General features: G+C 32.4%; 3 protein-coding genes and 1 non-coding gene across 5 annotated transcripts; 3 read left to right on the top strand and 1 right to left on the bottom strand.

Moving 5' to 3' along the window:
• The first annotated feature begins 10,940 nt into the window (after positions 1–10,940).
• On the top strand, positions 10,941–11,619 carry LOC139842281 (ethylene-responsive transcription factor ERN3-like). Its single transcript, XM_071832440.1, has 2 exons — positions 10,941–11,259; positions 11,366–11,619. Exons 1-2 carry the CDS (start codon positions 10,941–10,943, stop codon positions 11,617–11,619), a joined length of 573 nt encoding a protein of 190 aa, XP_071688541.1.
• Positions 11,620–12,323: 704 nt separating this feature from the next.
• TRNAD-GUC (transfer RNA aspartic acid (anticodon GUC)) lies at positions 12,324–12,395 on the top strand. The gene has a single exon. It is a non-coding gene; the product is annotated as a tRNA-Asp (tRNA).
• Positions 12,396–14,078: 1,683 nt separating this feature from the next.
• On the top strand, positions 14,079–14,501 carry LOC139842280 (uncharacterized). The gene has a single exon (XM_071832439.1). The coding sequence runs from the start codon at positions 14,079–14,081 to the stop codon at positions 14,499–14,501; it is 423 nt and encodes a 140-aa protein (XP_071688540.1).
• A 616-nt stretch (positions 14,502–15,117) lies between these two features.
• Positions 15,118–19,360, bottom strand: LOC139844502 (isopentenyl phosphate kinase). Of its 2 annotated transcripts, XM_071834727.1 has the most exons (13): positions 19,224–19,360; positions 18,319–18,549; positions 18,146–18,243; positions 17,761–17,803; positions 17,508–17,569; positions 17,370–17,426; positions 17,243–17,278; positions 17,114–17,138; positions 16,797–16,874; positions 16,455–16,517; positions 16,283–16,345; positions 15,970–16,073; positions 15,118–15,876 (listed from the first exon to the last, which is right to left on the bottom strand). In XM_071834727.1, the coding sequence occupies exons 1-13, from the start codon at positions 19,285–19,287 to the stop codon at positions 15,781–15,783; spliced, it is 1,020 nt and encodes a 339-aa protein (XP_071690828.1). In that variant the 5' UTR covers positions 19,288–19,360; the 3' UTR covers positions 15,118–15,780. The 2 variants fall into 2 exon arrangements, with proteins under 2 accessions (XP_071690828.1, XP_071690829.1); XM_071834728.1 differs by lacking the exon at positions 17,114–17,138 and having other exon boundaries at positions 15,126–15,876; positions 16,455–16,521.
• Positions 19,361–19,987: the final 627 nt, after the last annotated feature.

Genomic DNA, 19,987 nt, shown 5'->3' with positions numbered 1-19,987 from the left:
TACGAACCAGAAAATTTTGATGTCTATTAATTTAACCACTTAAAATAAATTTTCGTAATTTTAAGAAATTTAGATAAGAAGTAGAATAAAATTCTAAGTCCTAAAAACTAGAATAGCGAGAAATAAGAAAGACAAGGATTGAGCGTCGAAAAATGTCGAAAAAGAAAAAATGGTTGAAAAATAAAAGGTGACGGAAAAATAAAAGAAACTTATCAAAACTTAAAAATACTTAACTAATTTAACCTTATTACTACAACTAACTTAAAATTATAATCGCAAATTGATATTACTAATTGAAATGATAATTGATACATAGTAAAAGGTCTAAAAATATTAAAGCTTACAGGAAAAACTAAATCCCAAATGGAAATAACTTAAAAAGAAACTAAAACTTAAAAAGGCGTCGCAAAATTCTAAAGCACCTAAATCTTAGTCTAAAGAAAAAGCACTTAAGGAATTCTACGGCAAAGCCTAAAAATCTAGGAGTAAAAATAACTATAGCAAAAACTAATTTTAAAATTAATTATGAGCTAAAAATACAAATATTACGCTACAACGATTAAAAAGGGACAAAATATAAAAAGAAATAAAAAGTGATAAAAAATAAAATAAAATTTTTATTAAAATATTATTTTTATATTAAATATATTAAAGTATTAAGTTTTAAATATAATAAAACTAATTAAAAGTAATTAAAATTAATTAAACTAAAAACTTAATTAATAATAATAAATCAAATTAGGGTTTAATTTAATAATAATATATTATACTCCGTAATTAATGCGTTTTTAGGGTTGTTTGTGGCCCTGTCAGACCCCTCATGCGAGTCGCATGATTTAAAAGGTTGGGTCATGCGAGTCGCATGACTGAACTGGACCGGTTCAACTGGACAGGTCCAATTTGACAGGTCACGTTTTATTTAATATTTATTTTCTTTTTTCTGTTTTATATTTAAAATATAAATATATATATAATTAAAATAAAACTTAATTTTAAAAACTAAAAATAAACTTAAAATACTTTATAATTTTGTAAAAATAAAAGAAAAACTTAAAAATATACTTAAAATACCTTTTTTTTTTTTTTTTTTTTTTTCGATTTTAAAAGCTTTTTTTTTTTTTATATCTTTTTAATTTTTAAACAAAAATATAAATTTTACAAAAACTAATTATAACTTAAAAATTAAAAATATGTTGTTTCGCTTCGGCGAAAATATCCCCGGCAGCGGCGCCAAAAATACTTGATGTCGAACGAGGTGTATATAAAATAGCTTATATTTTTCTAGGAAAAACTATTAAATACGATACAATTTTACACAAGATATTTATTTATTTATAGAATGGATATACTTAAACCTTGCTACAACACTTATAGGCAGTGTACCTAATCGTACAGTAGTGTAGTTTTTAGTAAGTCCGGTTCGTTCCACAGGGAAATCTTTAAACAAAGCTCAACGCTATATTAGTTTACTTTTATAAAAATACAAATATATATATAAGTGATATTATTATTATAAAGGGGGGTTTTTACCGTTTAATGACCGGTTTGTCGATTTTAAAACTTTAGTCGCAGTTAAAACCTAATGTAAAATATAAAATAAATACAAGACTTTAAATTAAAGCGTAAAGTAAATAACGATAATGAAATTACGAATAAAAATGCGATAAAATAAATTGCGATAAATAAAAGTACGATAATTAAAAGTGCGATAAAATAAAATAACAATAAATAAAAGTGCGATAATTAGAAGTGCAATTAAATATAAAATAAAGGAAATTAAATATGAAATAAAAGAATTATGCTTATTTAAACTTCCGTAATCATGATGTTTGACGTGTTGATTTTAGTTTTATGCCCATGGGTTAATTGTCCTTTGTCCTGGATTATTCAATATGTCCGTCTGGTTTTCGTCCATAACAGTCGTCATAAATATAAATTGCAAGTGTCCTTGTCAAATTATTATTATACCCGAAGATAAATATTCCAACTAATTGGGGATTCGAATTGTAACAAGGTTTTAATACTTTGTTTAATGAGTACACCAGGTTATCGACTGCGTGTAAACCAAGGTTTTACTACTTTGTTAACAATTACACCAATTACCCTTGAATGTAATTTCACCCCTGTTTTAATTATTCTAGTGGCTATTAATCCATTCCCGTGTCCGGTTAAATGAACGATTATTCGTACAAATAAATACCCCGCCCATCGTGTCCGATCGAGTGTATATGGTAATTTATAGGGACGCCCAATTGTAAATCTTTATATTAACATTAACAAACTTTCATTTAGTTAAACAAATATAAAGCCCATTAATAGCCCATAGCCTAGTTTCCACAAGTGTCGTTCTTTTATCCAAACCCCAATTATGGTACAAAGCCCAATTACCCAATTTTAGTAATTAGCCCAACATCATGATTACTTCGTTTTAAACAAGCATAATAATAACTTAGCTACGAGACATTAATATAAAAAGGTTGAACATAACTTACAATGATTAAAAATAGCGTAGCGTTACACGGACAGAATTTCGACTTACACCCTTACAACATTCGCTAACATACCCTTATTATTAGAATTATAATTAAAATTAAAATATAAATTATAAATATAAATATATTTACGTTGAAGAGGAAGAGAAAAAGGATGTGTAAAACTCGGCAGAAAACTGGCTTTTTATAGGACCTGACCAGCAATCTCACACCATGCGACTCGCATGGATTTGTGCTTCTGGCCATGCGAGTCGCATGGCCACCCTGGATTCAGCCAACTACTTTGTTTTCTTCTTGCCGACGTAATATAATAATAATAATATATATAATATATAATTATATATAATTATATATATATTATATTATATTCTTGTGCATAGTAGACTAGATATTTTTGGTCCGTTGCGTCGGGCGTTTCTTCTTGGCTCAGGTCCCGGTTCCGGATTTTCGGACGTCTTCGCGTATTATTTTATGTCGCGTACTTTGCGTTTTGTAACTTGTACTCTTGTCATTTTGAGACGTTCCTCATCAATATTTTGAACCTTTTTAGTTGTATCTTGTACTTTTGAGCTTTTTGGTCGTTTGCGTCTTCAATTCGTCGAATCTGTCTTTTGTCTTCACCTTTTATTATTTAAACGAATATCTCTTGTAAATAGAACAATTGCAACTAAAAGCTTGTCTTTCTTGAGGAATAATGCTATGAAATATATGTTCGTTTTTAGCATTATCATGTATATAAAGTATGGTGTGAAGAATTATTGTGTAGTATAGAAATAAATGATCAGGTAGCTAGTTTAACCGATCGATCTTTTATTAGATTTATGTTAGGAGGTTCGATGCGCCACATGTCTTTACTAGACATGGCTCAGGCCTTACGTATATATACGCCTGAGGAGTTAGCATCTGCCGATTGTAGAGGGTTGATATTGAACGGTAGGAAAATTGATGAAAATTTTGATACGCATGGTGTATGGAGTCAAATGACTAGCCATCACCGATTTAAAGGGAGAAATTACTCTTATTTGGATATAGATAGAGCTGAGTTAAGAGTAATTCATAGGTTTTTAGCTAATTCGATTACACAAAGAGGTAAGAATAAGGAAAAGGTAAATGAACAGGATTTGTTTTACCACATGTGTATTCGAGACCCACAAAGCGCTGTAAGTATACCTTATTGTGTGGGTTATTATTTATCAGCTATGGTTAGGGGGATGAGACCTCACATTATAATAGGAGGTGGTATATTTATTACACTAATTGCTGAGTATCTCAATGTGGATATAAGTCGGGGGGATTATTAATCGAAGAACCAGAACCCCACGATACAATTGGTTTAAATGTATACCATGGTGCTAAAGTTTTGAAGAGGCGAAATAACGCCGCAGTACGATATAATGGTAGACATCCACAGGTTGAGAGAAACCAACAGCCAGGTAATGTGGGAGGGGGAAATGAAATGACAGAAATGCAAAGGTTTATAGCTTCACAAGAGTATGAAAATGCTAGACATAGAGCATTTGAAGATTGGCAAGTTCATCAAAACCAAATCATAGCTCATTGCCAACATGTAGGTAGAAACTATATTCCTACTCCATCGCCCGTATTTCCTCCCTGGTCTATAGAGATGCAACCACCGTATCCTACGTATAACCCAGCCGAAGCATTCTATAACACATACGGTTATGCATGGAACCCCTACTGGTATCAGTATCATCCCTAGTCTACTTAGTTTTATTTATTTTATTATTTGTAATGTTGATACATTTAATACTTATGTTAATATTGTAATAGTTTTTATAATTTTCTAACTTTTATTATTAGATTTTAATAATTTTTGAATGTGGGGTAATATACCAAACTTCAAAAATATGTATATATGTTTGCAATTTATCTTATGTACACAACAGGGTAAAACAACTCATTTTCAAAGACTGGCATTAAGTTCAGCAAAAGCAACTAATTTTGACGACAAGATGCAAAATATATGTGAAATAACAACAAGACAGAATGAACAAATGATGTGCACCATTTATCATTCAGCAAACAAACACAAATATGTTTGGAACTTTGGTAAAATTTAATCATTTATACGCTAATCACCCTCAATAATTTAAATTGTTACTGATTTCTTGCAAATGAGGGCATTGCAAGATCTTAAGTGTGGGAAGAGGTTAAATTCTTTCAGAATTTTAAAATTTTTTACTTTATACACTTGGTTACCATTAGAAATACTAGTAAAGCAGTAGTTGTATTAGAATCTAGTGCTCTCTGATAATAAAGAACAACCCTAGTCTTATATACTGACTACTCAATTCTAGTAAAATTTTTCAAAATTTTCAATTAAATGAACTCAAAATTATGTTTATACATATTTATGAACGATAAAACTAGGTGTTAACACCGAAATTATTGTTACCTTGGAAAGGACATAAATTGAGAAACAAACCAAAATGTTAGAATTCATTTAAAATGGAATAGAGGAGAACAAAAAGAAAAATAAAAGCCAAGTGTGAGAAATTTTCACCAAGTTATTCAAAATATATATCACATATTTTTGTACAAATAATTGAAAATACTTTTGTTTTGGACGATAATTAACTGTTTTACCCAATTTACTGTAAGAAAGATGGATCTACACGATGAATCAATTCCATCATTAAAAGGAAGTAAAGTCTTCCGAAAAAGAAATGCGCTTCTTGATTTAGGTCAGAAAGTTGTCGTCCAGACCAGCTGTAGGTTGATGAAAAATCTAGAAAAGTCATCTCTAAAATCAGCAGGAAATCCACGAACCTCAGCATAAAACAGGGTCGCCAAGTGGTCAGATTTATCCTAACCATGAGAAGGATTTATCTCGTACAATGGGGGGCACCGTGCAAATTAGCTTGATAAGACTAATAAATCAGATCCCCAGAAAGGATAATCTCCTTAAAGATTAAAAATCAGCTTTTAAGACTGATATTACTCAATCCTTGAGATTGACCTTAAAGATTGAGAATTCAAACTCATGGAATTCAATGATATCTAAACTCGAGCTTGAACGAGAAAATATTTTGATCAAAATTATAAACCGATTTGTTTTCTGAAAACCCATTTTCAATACGTTCATTACCATTGAACGTAAAATCCTAGGAATTCACCTGGAATTCATTAGGTCGCCTGAACCAAATCGGGTGTCAACCGTAAGAACGGTGGTTGCATAGCATGGTCGAAGACAGGACCTTGTGCCAGACCGAAAAATTATAAGGGTGAGATTTACTATTGCTCCTACAAAGGATAGTAATTGCGTCCGACACGTTATAGACCATAATTAAAAGCATGTCAGGGGACATTGCCTTAACAGTTGCTTGTTCAACGCTTTCCTTTACAACCGGACGGTAGTTTACCGAAAGGTAATATACGGAGCAAGTATATTGGACGTGTTGCTTTCCCAATACAAGGTTAGCAAGTGGGTGACACAAAACTGAAAGTTTTGAGCTAAAATTTTCAAATCTGAAACCCACCAAACCCACAAAAAGAATTTGCAAACACCGGTGAAGGGTTATTCCGGAAAACTTATCTAGGGTAAAAGCTAGATTTAATTTTCAAAAGATCAAGTGTTTTCATAAAGATCCAATTTCCTTAATGGATCTAAATTTTTATAGTCATGTGGGACTGTAAACCATATCGTTACTACCATTGTTTATACCGCCGTATAGAAGTCACTGATGTACAAAGTGTGAAGAATAAAGAAGTGATTCTAGTATTTCAAGACTATATTGCTTGAGGACAAGCAACACTCAAGTGTGGGAATATTTGATAATGCTAAAAACGAACATATATTTCATAGCATTATTCCTCAAGAAAGACAAGCTTTTAGTTGCAATTGTTCTATTTACAAGTGATATTCGTTTAAATAATAAAAGGTGAAGACAAAAGACAGATTCGACGAATTGAAGACGCAAACGACCAAAAAGCTCAAAAGTACAAAATACAATCAAAGAGGTTCCAATTATTGATAAGAAACGTCTCAAAATTACAAGAGTACAAGATTCAAAACGCAAAGTACAAGATATTAAATTGTACGCAAGGACGTTCGAAAATCCGGAACCGGGATCAGAGTCAACTCTCAACGCTCGACGCAACGGACTAAAAATTACAAGTCAACTATGCACATAAATATAATATAATATTTAAATAATTACTAAAATTATTTATATATTATATTTATTTATATAATCCGTCGACAAGCTAGGAGCCAAGGTTTGGTGAGCTGTAAAAACAAACTCCGCGACTTGCGGAGTTTGAAGAAGAAATGGACCGCGAGTTGCGGAGCTTCCCTGGACTAAAATCCCTATAAAAGCCAACGCAGTTCGATCGTTTTTAATATCAATATATATCCATCCTCTCTATATCTATACGTAAATATTTATATTTATATTTTAATTTTAATTTTAATTTTAATCCTAATAATAAGGGTATGTTAGCGAATGTTGTAAGGGTGTAAGTCGAAATTCTGTCCGTGTAACGCTACGCTATTTTTAATCATTGTAAGTTATGTTCAACCTTTTTAATTTAATGTCTCGTAGCTAAGTTATTATTATGCTTATTTAAAGCGAAGTAATCATGATGTTGGGCTAATTACTAAAATTGGGTAATTGGGCTTTGTACCATAATTGGGGTTTGGACAAAAGAACGACACTTGTGGAAATTAGACTATGGGCTATTAATGGGCTTTATATTTGTTTAACTAAATGATAGTTTGTTAATTTTAATATAAAGATTTACAATTGGACGTCCCTATAAATAACCATATATACTCAATCGGACACGATGGGCGGGATATTTATATGTACGAATAATCGTTCATTTAACCAGACACGGGAATGGATTAATAATCACTAGAATTATTAAAACAGGGGTGAAATTATGTACAAGGACACTTGGCATAATTGGTAACAAAGTATTAAAACCTTGGGTTACACGCAGTCGATATCCTGGTGTAATTATTAAACAAAGTAATAAAACCTTGTTACAATTTAAGTCCCCAATTAGTTGGAATATTTAACTTCGGGTATAAGGATAATTTGACGAGGACACTCGCACTTTATATTTATGACTGATGGACTGTTATGGACAAAAACTAGACGGACATATTAAATAATCCAGGACAAAGGACAATTAACCCATGGGCATAAAACTAAAATCAACACGTCAAACATCATGATTACGGAAGTTTAAATAAGCATAATTCTTTTATTTCATATTTAATTTCCTTTATTTTATATTTAATTGCACTTCTAATTATCGCACTTTTATTTATTGTTATTGTATTTAATTGCACTTTTAATTATCGTACTTTTTAATTATCGCAATTTTATTTATCGCAATTTCATTATCATTATTTACTTTACGCTTTAAATTAAGTCTTGTATTTTTTTTAATATTTTACATTAGGTTTTAACTGCGACTAAAGTTTTAAAATCGACAAACCGGTCATTAAACGGTAAAAACCCCCTTTTATAATAATAATATTACTTATTTATATATTTGTATTTTTATAATTTAAAACTAATATAGCGTTAAGCTTTGATTAAAAGATTCCCTGTGAAACGAACCAGACTTACTAAAAACTACACTACTGTACGATTAGGTACACTGCCTATAAGTGTTGTAGCAAGGTTTAAGTATATCCATTCTATAAATAAATAAATATCTTGTGTAAAAATTGTATCATATTTAATAGTATTTCGTTATAAAATTTAATAGTATTTTATACCCCTTAGCTTTAACATCATATATATATATATATATATATATATATATATATATATATATATATATATACATATATACATATATGCATAAATATATACATTAAACTATAGTTTCTTTTAACGAATATATATATATATATATATATATATATATATATATATATATATATATACACATCTATATATACACATTATATATATGTATATATATATATATGTATAAATGTATATGTATATATCATTGTTCTATTCACTTTATTTGTATTTATGCAGATGAATTTCTTTGCTCTCATTTTCCTAATGATCGGTGTGGGGGCCGGTGGCCAAGATAACGAACCCCAACCTAATACACGGGGTAAACGGGGAAAATCAAAAAACATAGGTTTACAAAAAATGTACGATGCTCAAGGACGACTCGATATTGACTTTGATTTTACGTGGAATACCGTTAATCCGATAGGCCCCAATAGTTCAATGTTTGTTAATTTGATATCTAGTGTTGTTAGGTCCCCGAATTTCCCGAAACAATACGAGTGTTGGGCGGATGTGCCAAGGTCTTCAAAAGAATTAGTTTGGATTGATATCCACGTAAGTTTAATTAATTAGTACTTATACATATACATATACATATACATATACATATACATATACATATACATATACTATATATATATATATATATATATATATATATATATATATATATATATATATATATATATATATATATATATATATATATATATATATATGCGTTTCTTATATACAATCTTCTAATATATCTATTATTTTTTTCGTAGAATTTCTTTAAAATTGAACCTTGGCTAGAATCGGATAAAGAACAACTAGTCCGAGCTGCTGTTAACAAGATAGCGGGGAATAGATGGAAAAACGGAAAAAGTGAACAACAAGGTTATTTCAAAAACATCCGAAGCCAATATCCTAATGATATTGATTTTGTTCGTTCCCACCCACCACCGGACGTTGAAGCCGAACTCTGGAATCCTTTTGTTGACTCGATGCTTAACGAAGAATACCAAAAGCGTTGTGACTAAAATGCAAAAAAAATCGGTCTAAAGTCCAATACCACAGTTTGCATGGAAGCAAATCGATAGTTAAACATTTGGTAAATTACTTAAACCTCCTTGTTTTTAATGTTTTACATAAATGATAAATGTTAGAAAATATGTTATTTGATTTATATACATTTAAGTTATTTTTTGTGTGTTTGTAGAACTAGAATAAGATAAGGCACCCGGAACCTTTCGGTCGTATCAAAAATTACAAGCTCTTGCACAAACCTAAGGACGGAACCGGGTGGACTAAGGATTTCAAACCAAAACAGCACTACGTAAGTAATAAATTTTTATACATTTTGGTCTACTACTTATAAATATAAATATAAGTATAAGTCAAATGTATATATATATATATATATATATATATATATATATATATATATATATATATATATATATATATATATATATATATAAGTCTCGAAATGTATATATAAGTATATACGTATATACTTATATATATACATTTCGGGATTTACATATATATACGTTTAAGGTATATATTAATATTTGTTTAACCTTGTAGACAAGAATGAAGGAATTGCTAAAAGAACAACCGGGAAGAGACGAGACCGATATCATGGAAGAAGTTTTAGGTGTTCGAACCGGACAGCAACGCGGAGTGGGGCCAAAGTTACCAAAGTCGGCAAGTAATTCCGCATCTTCATCTACTACCGGTCGGAGTAGACAACCACCAATGGAACCATACTACGCGGCAAGTCAAATTGAACAAATCTTTCGTTTTAATAATCTTGTAGTCCCTCCCGATATTCAACCAAATTTTGGGTATACTACCGGTACTTCCAATTCCAATACTCCGCGCCCGAGCCGTAACAATGATGAAGATTTGTATGATGATGGATTTGGCAATTTGTAATTTGTTTGGTGTGTTCGAAGACAAATATGCTTTTGTTGGGTGTTTTTCCGGTTGTTTGAAGACAATTATGTTAAGTTTATGTTTTGTAAACGATATTAGTTGATTTGGTAGTTTTTGCTGATTTTAAAATGTATGGATAATTATTGTCGCGTTTGGATACTTTTTTTTTTAATGTTATTGTGGTATTTTGTGAAACTATAATCTTATTTATGTAGCAGGTTTTGATATTTGAAATGTGATGTATCGAATACGGCTGGAAACAGCAGAAACAAATACGTTCGAAAACAGCAGAAGTCTTTCCGGACGACTTGTCGTCCAGGAAGAGTCGCCCAGGATTATTTTATTTTTCTGTTATCAATTAATAATTATTAATAAAAATATAATATTATTTTAATTCAAAATCTTTCGGAACGATATATCGTCTCCATAAGTCGTCCGGAAATATCGTCCACGAAAGCTAGCGTTGAAAGTCAATGTGGCCCCACCCTCCGTCTGGAAAAAAAAATGCCGTCCCGAAAAACTTTCCGGGACGAACCTTTCTAGACGACACATCCCGGACGATGTGCCGTCCGGGAAGACTTTCTTGGACGACTAGTAGTCCGGATCTATCGTCTGGAAAAATCATTTTTCCAGTATACATACTAGTAACGAACTTATTAATTAGTAGGGAAAGAGAGAATATATTGAGATTGAATCTAGGGAAAACAACTGTAACAACAAAATCGATTGGGATAAATGGATGAACGGTGGAGCCCACGTTAGTGGAGCTACAAGTGCACGAAAACGGTTTATTGGGGTCCGTCAACGGCCTTCTGGAAGATGGGTGGCTGAGATCAAAGACAACATACAACAAATAAGAGTATGGCTAGGTACATTTGATACTGCTGAAAAAGCTGCCAGAGCTTACAATGAAGCCGCTTGTTTGCTTCGTGGATCCAACACGCGAACCGATTTTTGGCTGTGTAATCCATCTAACAAATCTCTTGCTCTTGCTTTGAAAAACATCAGTCTTCTTCTTCAAAGACTTAAAGAAAGAAACGGAGATAATTTCAAAAATGGTGCTTATAATTCGTCAATGTCAATACCACATTCTTTCAATAACAATCAATTGTTTCAAGAGTCGTATTCAAGGTTCCGAATTTCATCAAATCTTTGACATTCCAGATGGAAACAGTTATATTAGTGATTGTAGTGCAACTTCTGAATTTTGTCAAAGAAATACTATTTTAGACGACGTAGAAGCGCCTAATGTTGAAGGAAACAAAGAGATAGATTTGGGTATGAATGATTTATTATTTGTTGACAACGCGATATCGTCTATGGAATATTCTCCATTCGATATTGCGGAAGAGATAACGAAGGAAAACTATAACGATGATCCGTTTATGTTTATTGAAGCGATTAAGAGAATGAAATGAAAGGAATGTTTCGGCTTCTCTTTATGCATTCAATGGGATATCTGAATGTTTAAAGATGAAGGAAGATTGAAAGGCTGGACAATTATCAAATCTTGGTCCAAAAAATGATTCAGGGGATGATCAAGTAGTTCGAGAGTGAACATAGCTTAATGAGTATGGAATCGTTTTCATCTTCGAGTAACAAGGAAGGAGATGAATCTTTTCTTTGGAGTTCTTTTGACGTTCCTTCCTTAGACATGCTCTTTAATGGATTAAATTAATTAAAGGTCTAAGATAGTTAATTAAATTAATGGTTTAAAATAAGGTTCTTAGCACCATTTCATCAGGCTAAATATAGTGATAAAAGTCAGCTACAAGTGTGGAGTTACTGTATTTTATTATTATTATTTTTTTTAATTTAATAAGAAATAAGATAACATGTTCTAATGTTTCTCATCTGCTAAATGGTGTAGTATATCCTTCGAGTTGACTGTTTGATTCTACAGCCAGATAAATAAAAATTCAATGTTTGGTTAAGTGAGATGATTTATCATATTGGTAAGAATTTGAAGTGATTAGACAAATTAAGTTTGGAATACTTGGATTTACTTGCAACGAAAGTAAAAAATTAAGTTTTTCACACTTTAAATGACTAATTTGTAGATTTGAAGGTATACTACTAAACTGGCGATATTTATCTACTTTTATAACAAGAAAACATCCAAGTCGTTGTAGTATAGTGGTAAGTATTCCCGCCTGTCACGCGGGTGACCCGGGTTCGATCCCCGGCAGCGGCGTTCATTTTTTTAGAAGGTACCGCAGTACTTGATTTAATCTCAATGAACACTGCACAAAGACAGTCTAAATTGCAACTAAATTATAGTAACAAAGAACATTAATGCTAACCATGCGTATTCTGTTAATTTGTTACTAGTTGGCTTGATGACAGGTTCGATTGAGTTTGGTCATGGTATAAATTTAATTGGAAACAAAAGGACATATTTGTTGATGACGAAGGCAAGGTTCAAAATCTAAAGGAATAGAAAAGACGGTTCCATGGTTTTCCAAGTTATGTGACAATGATGATGACGACTTCGGCGAAGCGGTTCAAATTTATTTATCGATCCTCGAGTTGTGTTGGTTGCTTTTCGATTACAGGGTCCCTATCACAAAATATTGGATTTTCAAGATATTGTGGTTCGGGATAAAATTCCTCCTTCTACGTCTATCTTAGTAGGCGACGGGTCCTTCAATGTTTTGACATATAAGATCGAGAACTGGTCGAACAAAAGATTTTGCGAGAGATGATAAATGACAATTTGAAGAAGGCGGGGTCTAAGGATTGATATTGAACTTTTGGTGTCTCAAGGTTGTTTTTTTTGTTTGATTTGCATTGTTCGTATGTAGTAGAGCTAATGTTTTGTACTGGTTGTCGTTTGGTATAGTTTGTTGGTGAGTAGTTGTGTTCTTTTTTCTTGAGGTCTTGTCGTGAGCAGGCATTTATAGATAACTTTTTTATTTATAGTTTTCTAAGTGCGAACCTACCTGTTATCTTTGTTGTATTTCTTGGTTGAATTCGTTTTTTTTTTTTTTTATTTTTTTTTATTTTTTAAACGAGTTTGTTCATGTAGTTTTTGTGAAGAAAAAAAAAAGTATACCGAAAAAACATGAACTGTTTGGAACTACCTATGGACAAAAATCCTAAATATCAACCAACCTGTCCCAGTTGGCCAATTAGACCAACCTGTCCCGGTTGCCATTAGGCAATTACATAGCTAGACGCCCATATTGAATAGTCCATTCATTTGGTCATTACCCACGTGTCAAAACACTCATTGGCTACAATATATTAAACATGCACACTATATAACAAAAGAAATACTTATATCTTAACAAAATCATTTCAACAAGAAAACAATTTCCATCACCACCACCGTGCTCTTCAACCAACCACCATGCCAACACCACCACCACCACCGGTTCACACCTTAAACCTAACCGGAGTCCTCTCCGAATCAAAACGAATCATCTTCGACAACTACACTCACTTTTTCACTCTAGCCCTTTTCTTTTTACCTATCTCCTTTTATCTCCTCATCACCCCTACAGTTGACAATTTGCATAAGTATCCTTTAAACCATCACAAACATTTAATCTTCTATATCATTTACATCGTAACCGTCTACACAATCGCTGTTTGTGCCACAGCCACGATCACCTATAGCACGCACCACAATTTCTTCGGTCACCAAGTCAATTTTTTGGCCGCCCTCAAGTCCTTATTCAACTCTTTCGTCCCACTCGTTTGGACAACAATCATTTATCACGTTCTTCTGTTCTTGATCTCGTTACTCTTTATAATATTAGTTGTAGTAGTACTAGTTTTGGTACAAATACTAGAGTTGTTTGTTATCAATTTCAGCTCAATTTACTTCCTGATGTTTTGTATTGTCTTAGGTTTCACTTTATGTGTTATATTAATGTATTTTCATGTGAAATGGTCATTGGCTTTTGTAGTGGTTGTGGTTGAGTCCAAATGGGGATACACGCCTTTGAAGAGAAGCGCGTATTTGGTTAAAGGGATGAGATTAGTTACGTTGTTTGTGATGTTGTATTTTTGGATTTGTGGTGCGGTTTTGGTGTGGTTGTATTCATATAGTTTTCAATTCGCGGTGAGTCGTAGTTGGACGTTTATTGTTGTGTTCACGATGCTTAGTTCGTTCTCGATGATGATGTGTTTGCTTAGGATCACTGCTGCAACCACCGTGTTGTATAATTACTGCAAGGCTTTGCATGGTGAATTGGTAATTGAGACTGAAGAGGGGTGTAATCACGATTATGTTAACTTGCCTTCTTATCTTGACAAGGTTCCAAATGTTGTTACTTTTGTCACAACTGTTTGATGATCAAGGTTAATTAGCTCTTTCTGATTCAAGTGTATATAGTATTGATTCATGTAATCTCATTGAGTTTTTGTTATTTGTATGTATAAAATCTTTATTTTTGGTAATTAGTGGATATTGAAATGTTAATCACAGGCATTCAAATTTTCTATTCTTTATGAAGGATTTAATCTTGACTGTTGATTAAAAATTATTTTAATATTTAATTGATAAATTAAGTTCCAGATATTGATGATATGGTTTGAATGCACATTGTTCTTTTAGATGGCTACATAATATATTACACAGAGGGATATCCTCATATTAGTGTTTAGTGCTACTTTAATTCAAAGGTGATTTTTGTTTGGAGATGCCAATGTAAAGAGGAATATGCTTTTAGTAAAGAATTTTGAAGAAATTATAGATGAATATGCTTTAGATAAATTTATAAACAAGAAGGTGATACATACATATACATTTCTACAGAAGTTCCCTCATGTATGTTAGGAGTGCGAAGAGTTATATACGAATTGGTTTTTGAGCTGGTGTCCTATCGCGACCGGGATTTTCTTTTTCTCAGTCTTGTGTATTTGGCAAGCATATTCTTTTGCCGTTTTATCCATCTACTAATGTTACTTTTGATGCTTTTAATATAATACATAGCGACTTGTGGACCTCACCCGTTGTTAGTAACGATGGACATCGCTACTATTTCTTGATGTCTTCACCAATTTTTATGAACAATCCCTTTAAATCATAAATCTCAAGTATATGATGTTTTCCTCACCCTTTCAAAATCTCATAAAAACACAATTCGAAAAGAACATCAAAGCGTTTCAATGTGATAACGGAACTGAGTTCAACAACTCCTTTCATCAATTTTGCAAAAACCATGGAATGGTCTTCCGTTTTTCATGTCCCTATACTTCATCTCAAAACGGCAAAGCCGAAAGAAAAATTCGTGCTATTAACAATATCACGCGCACCCTCATGTCCCATTCATCTGTTCCCGCTCATTTTTAACCACATGCACTCGAAATGGCCACTTATCTCTTAAACATATTACCAAGCAAACTCCTTCATAATCTATCCCCAACTACCATGTTATATCATTGCACACCCGAATACAATCACCTGAAAGTATTTGGTTGTATATTTATATTTATATAACATAAAAACCAGGTATTGAATAAACTGGATCTTCACAATTGCATGATACAACAACAGAGTCAGCATGTAAAGTCTTCAGACTATTTGTAAACCAACAATATTACAGAATGTATAATCACGAACACGTGTTTTACGAAACATAACGGATAACTGTTCCAAGCCAATCTTCTGGGATTTTATCTATCAATTTTCCGCTTAGGGCTGTCTGCGAGTGTTCTGTTGCTGCCTGCAAACGCGAAAATTCTCACATTGAAGTTAATAAAGTAGCTACACGCTAAAATCAAGTAATTAATACAAAACTGCGGTTAATTATACGTACCTTCACAATATACACATCAATACCAAGCTTTGCAATCATTGCAGCTTCTGATATTTTTGTTACCATCCCTCCTGTTGTATCATGTGATGCTACACTAATCTCAACTGTTTCATGAAAAATTGTATATTATATATTGTATTTTCTTCGTGCCATAAGAATAAATAACATATATATTTTGAGACTACCATTATCCTTTTAGAAATGGTAAAGATTAACACACACGCACGCAGACAATGTAACGAACCAAACAGCATATCTATAGAATGTAAGCGATTAAGACCAATTAACTAGTTTCTGGTTAAATGATACTAACCTTGTTTATCTGTGCCTTGAAATGTTGGATTTACAACGGACCAACTGCCATCTTCACGCACAGCTGTTGTGACCATCGTTCAATCAAATCACATATAGATATAAACAAGACTCTGTATAGTATAAGATATTTATATCTATATATTTAAATACAGAATAAAATGTGTGCTCACCAATTTCCCTGAGGAGTACAGCGTTAGGTTCTGAAGGAGGGCGGTCATATACGCCAAAAACATCTGTCTTCACCACTCATTATATAGGAACGTATAGATAATATGATAATAATAACAAAAATACATCCTGGAACATACTTATAGCTGAAAATGTAGAATAATGTAGCCTTGCGTTTGTTAAAGAGACGATACACTTTTTTTTAACATTTGTACGAGTAGTAGATTTACGTTGTACAGAAACAGCACTTCCCAAATTGATAAATAAGTCGTGTTCTATTTAATTACTTTGATTTCAAGCTATTGATATTGCGGTATAATAATGCAAGGGGTGGAGAAGGATACAAGGAAAACAACAAATTGAGGCTTCAGATGTGCTGCCAGATGACTTATTATTACATCTCCACTTAATATAGTGCACCCCTAAAACAATAAATAAAACGACATGTTGTATTAAATACTAAAAAAATTGAAATCATGGGTTAAAGGCATAGATTGACAACTTACTTTCACTTTTGTTTCAAGATAGATAACGAATCTATTATAAGGTACGTAAAGTACTGGTAAAAAGTGCTACGGATACATACTATTTCCAATGGTAATTAATGTATTTATGAATCATATTACCTACACCGACACATTTTTACAAGTATATTACTTACATCGGTTATAAAATCGGTTCGTGACCTACCTTGGAACAAAAGTGAAAGAAAGTTAGTACGTTACCAATCTCTCTCTTTAACATTAAAATCATTTGCATATAAAAAATCTTCCTGTAAAATACGACATACCAGAGATTCATCAAGGACCACATCTCCATGCAAAACCTAGATAAAGATTATTAAAAAAAAAAGTTACTCCGTATAAATTAACCTCCTTAAAGTATTGCATGAAATGGTTAGAAACCCAAAAACTTACTGGAACAAAACCAGAATCAAGGGCCTGAACAACTGTTGACACATCAGCAGAAGCGATCTGTCAAAACAAAAGACTTTTCAGTGGTGTGATTTGCATGTGTAAAGTGCAATAAAAGAAGACTTTTAAGTGCGTGTTGACATTTCTATCACGGGTTGACCATCCACATGAAAATGGAGACATTGCAACTGATGGAATCCCCTCTGCAACAAATTTTCAAAAACATCAGTCAAAGATAAAGTCAACATGATGGCTTTGATAGTAACTACTCAGCATCAGCATTAAAATTATATATCTCAAACAAAGAAAAAAAAGACGACACATGAAAAAAACATCCTATATAAGTTCTAAAATAAAACGATAAGCGAACTTAAACTGACAACTAGAAGTGTACCTCTTGCGAGTGCTCTGACTATTTCAAGATTAAGGGAAGTCACCTAATAGAACAAGTAACATTAGAGACATAAATTTTTCACTATAATTCCATATCAAAGTGGAAACAGAGAGACACAACTTTATATGATATAATATATACCTGGCAACTGAGATCGTACTCTCAAATTTGGGTCAATTGGGTCTTGAGAAAAATTAGGCCCGACAGTGTAAACCAAAACTAAAGAAAAGGTTCCAATGGGTTTGTTTCCAACCTATTGGGTCCTACACAAAATACAAAGGAACAGGTCTAATGGCTATCAATTCCGACCCAACCTGACCCGTTTGCCAGGTATACTATAATATATAAAGACAATGAAGGGAAAGTTTAGAGCAGTCGAGCATACAGAAATACGAGTAGCAACAAAACCAGCTTTCACAAGAGGTTTAGTCAATCCTCCTTTATGTACTCCGGATTTGCTAGCTTGAAAATGACCAAAAGAGCCTGACACGCAGAAATAATTATTGTAGATTAACTCACTTAATCAACACATATTAATCAATGAGATCGTTTACTTACCTGCTCCATGAATAACAATAAAATTATTGTAGTCTACAGCCTGTTGTTGTTCCTTAGGATCAGCATCAACAACTTTACTTCCAGGCCGTTTGCTCCAGTCCATATCAAGCACAGGCGCAGATGTAGAAGATCCTGACATCATCATCGCCTCTCGCAATTGTGAAGAAACCGTAACAAGATTGTCTTCATTTATCTTTTCAAAGTCATTTTTACATGTGATTGCTGCACCTCCTATAAATTTAAACATAACTGCCAATCAGTGCCCAATGTAGACAAATTTAAAGATGAATGCCGCAGGTTTAGGCATTAAAAAACTCCCAAGTTACTAAGTACGGAGTATATGACTTAATGAATCAAAAATTTCATATTTACTGGAAAAAAAAAAAAAAAAAAAAAAAAGAACACCAAAGTTGTATTTTTGAAAATTTAATGTATTAGCAGTAATACTCAAACTACATACTCCGTAATAAAGTAGATGCACAGATTAATTATGAGGTTTTTTTTTTTTATCAAGCCTAGCTTCTTTGGTTTTATCTATTCAATAAAATTTAGTATATAAGTATATATGTATAACTTCAAAACTGAGACTCAAATTTAAGAAAAAGCTATCGATCAATAATCAATTTCACTTCAAGTTTTAAATCTCAGAATCGAGACTTTAGGACACTAAACGAATTTGAAAACATTGTTACTGGTACTATTACTACTAAAGTAATACTCAGTACAATAAGAATGAATCAAGTGGAAGAAATTAAGCTCAATAGATTCAGTATCAGCTATCAACAAATTAGAAAATTAGGAAGATTGATTAGGAATAGCGTAAACATTAGAAAATGATTTTTAGTATTAGTATTATTAGCATTAGCATTATTATAGGGTAAAAAAGAAAGGATGAGTAAAGAGACCGAGTTTGACGATGCACCGAATTGGAGCTTTGAGCTTGTTGCAGTCAGTTTGCTTTGTCTCCATTTTTTGGGTCCTGCTGCTATTTTGTTTTCAGTAGAACAAATTTGCGTTGAAGACAATATTTTGGAGAAAACACATCTCAAAAGGATAAGGTGTAATTTCGTGAAGTCATAAGTAAAGGGACTTTAACTAATCAGTTAGAAAAGTACAAGGCTCTTAGATCAATTATAAAATAACGGGTAGTTTAATTTTACGGTCATATGAACTCGTGATTCAATCTCGATAAAAACCATACACACACAAACAACGGTAGCATTCATCATTCATTTCGTTTAAAATGACGCAAAAGGATGTATTGAAAAGTGTAGGTGATTGAGCCGAGAAAGAAGGGTGACCGTTAAAGCCGCTTCGTGTTCTTATAGTCTTAAAGATAATGGTGACGATTTGGACAATGGAGATGCGATTCAAAAATTGTTTTTGGAAGATCACATTGCTAATCGAGTTGGAAGATCTTCGAACGCGGATTTTGGGTCCTCTAAATTCCCGAATCTTGCTGACTGTGGGTTAAATCCTTCATCGACTGCTACTTTGGTTGGGGATGGCTCCTCAAATGTCCTATCTTTCAAGATTGAAAATTGTTCGGATAAATGTATCCGCCGGGAGATTATTAATGGTAATATGAAGAAAGCCGATCCAAAGGATGGTTAGGCGTTTGTTTTGTGCTTCTTGTTATGTTGTGTGTATTTTTATTGTTTATTTAGGC

Source organism: Rutidosis leptorrhynchoides, chromosome 4, assembly GCF_046630445.1.
Source record: "Rutidosis leptorrhynchoides isolate AG116_Rl617_1_P2 chromosome 4, CSIRO_AGI_Rlap_v1, whole genome shotgun sequence".
NCBI classification, from domain to species: domain Eukaryota; kingdom Viridiplantae; phylum Streptophyta; class Magnoliopsida; order Asterales; family Asteraceae; genus Rutidosis; species Rutidosis leptorrhynchoides.
This window is presented reverse-complemented; position numbering and strand designations above follow the sequence as displayed.

Excerpts from the sequence above, each read along its gene's own strand:
- LOC139842281 (XM_071832440.1), top strand. The coding sequence starts at position 10,941 with ATGAACGGTGGAGCCCACGTTAGTGGAGCTACAAGTGCACGAAAACGG. Across the intron at positions 11,260-11,365 it reads CGGAGATAATTTCAAAAATG|ATGGAAACAGTTATATTAGT; the intron begins GTGCTTATAATT and ends TTGACATTCCAG.
- LOC139842280 (XM_071832439.1), top strand. The coding sequence starts at position 14,079 with ATGTATTTTCATGTGAAATGGTCATTGGCTTTTGTAGTGGTTGTGGTT.
- LOC139844502 (XM_071834727.1), bottom strand. The coding sequence starts at position 19,287 with ATGGAGACAAAGCAAACTGACTGCAACAAGCTCAAAGCTCCAATTCGG. Across the intron at positions 17,570-17,760 it reads AGTCAGAGCACTCGCAAGAG|AGGGGATTCCATCAGTTGCA; the intron begins GTACACTTCTAG and ends AATTTGTTGCAG. Across the intron at positions 17,427-17,507 it reads GGTCAACCCGTGATAGAAAT|ATCGCTTCTGCTGATGTGTC; the intron begins GTCAACACGCAC and ends TTGTTTTGACAG.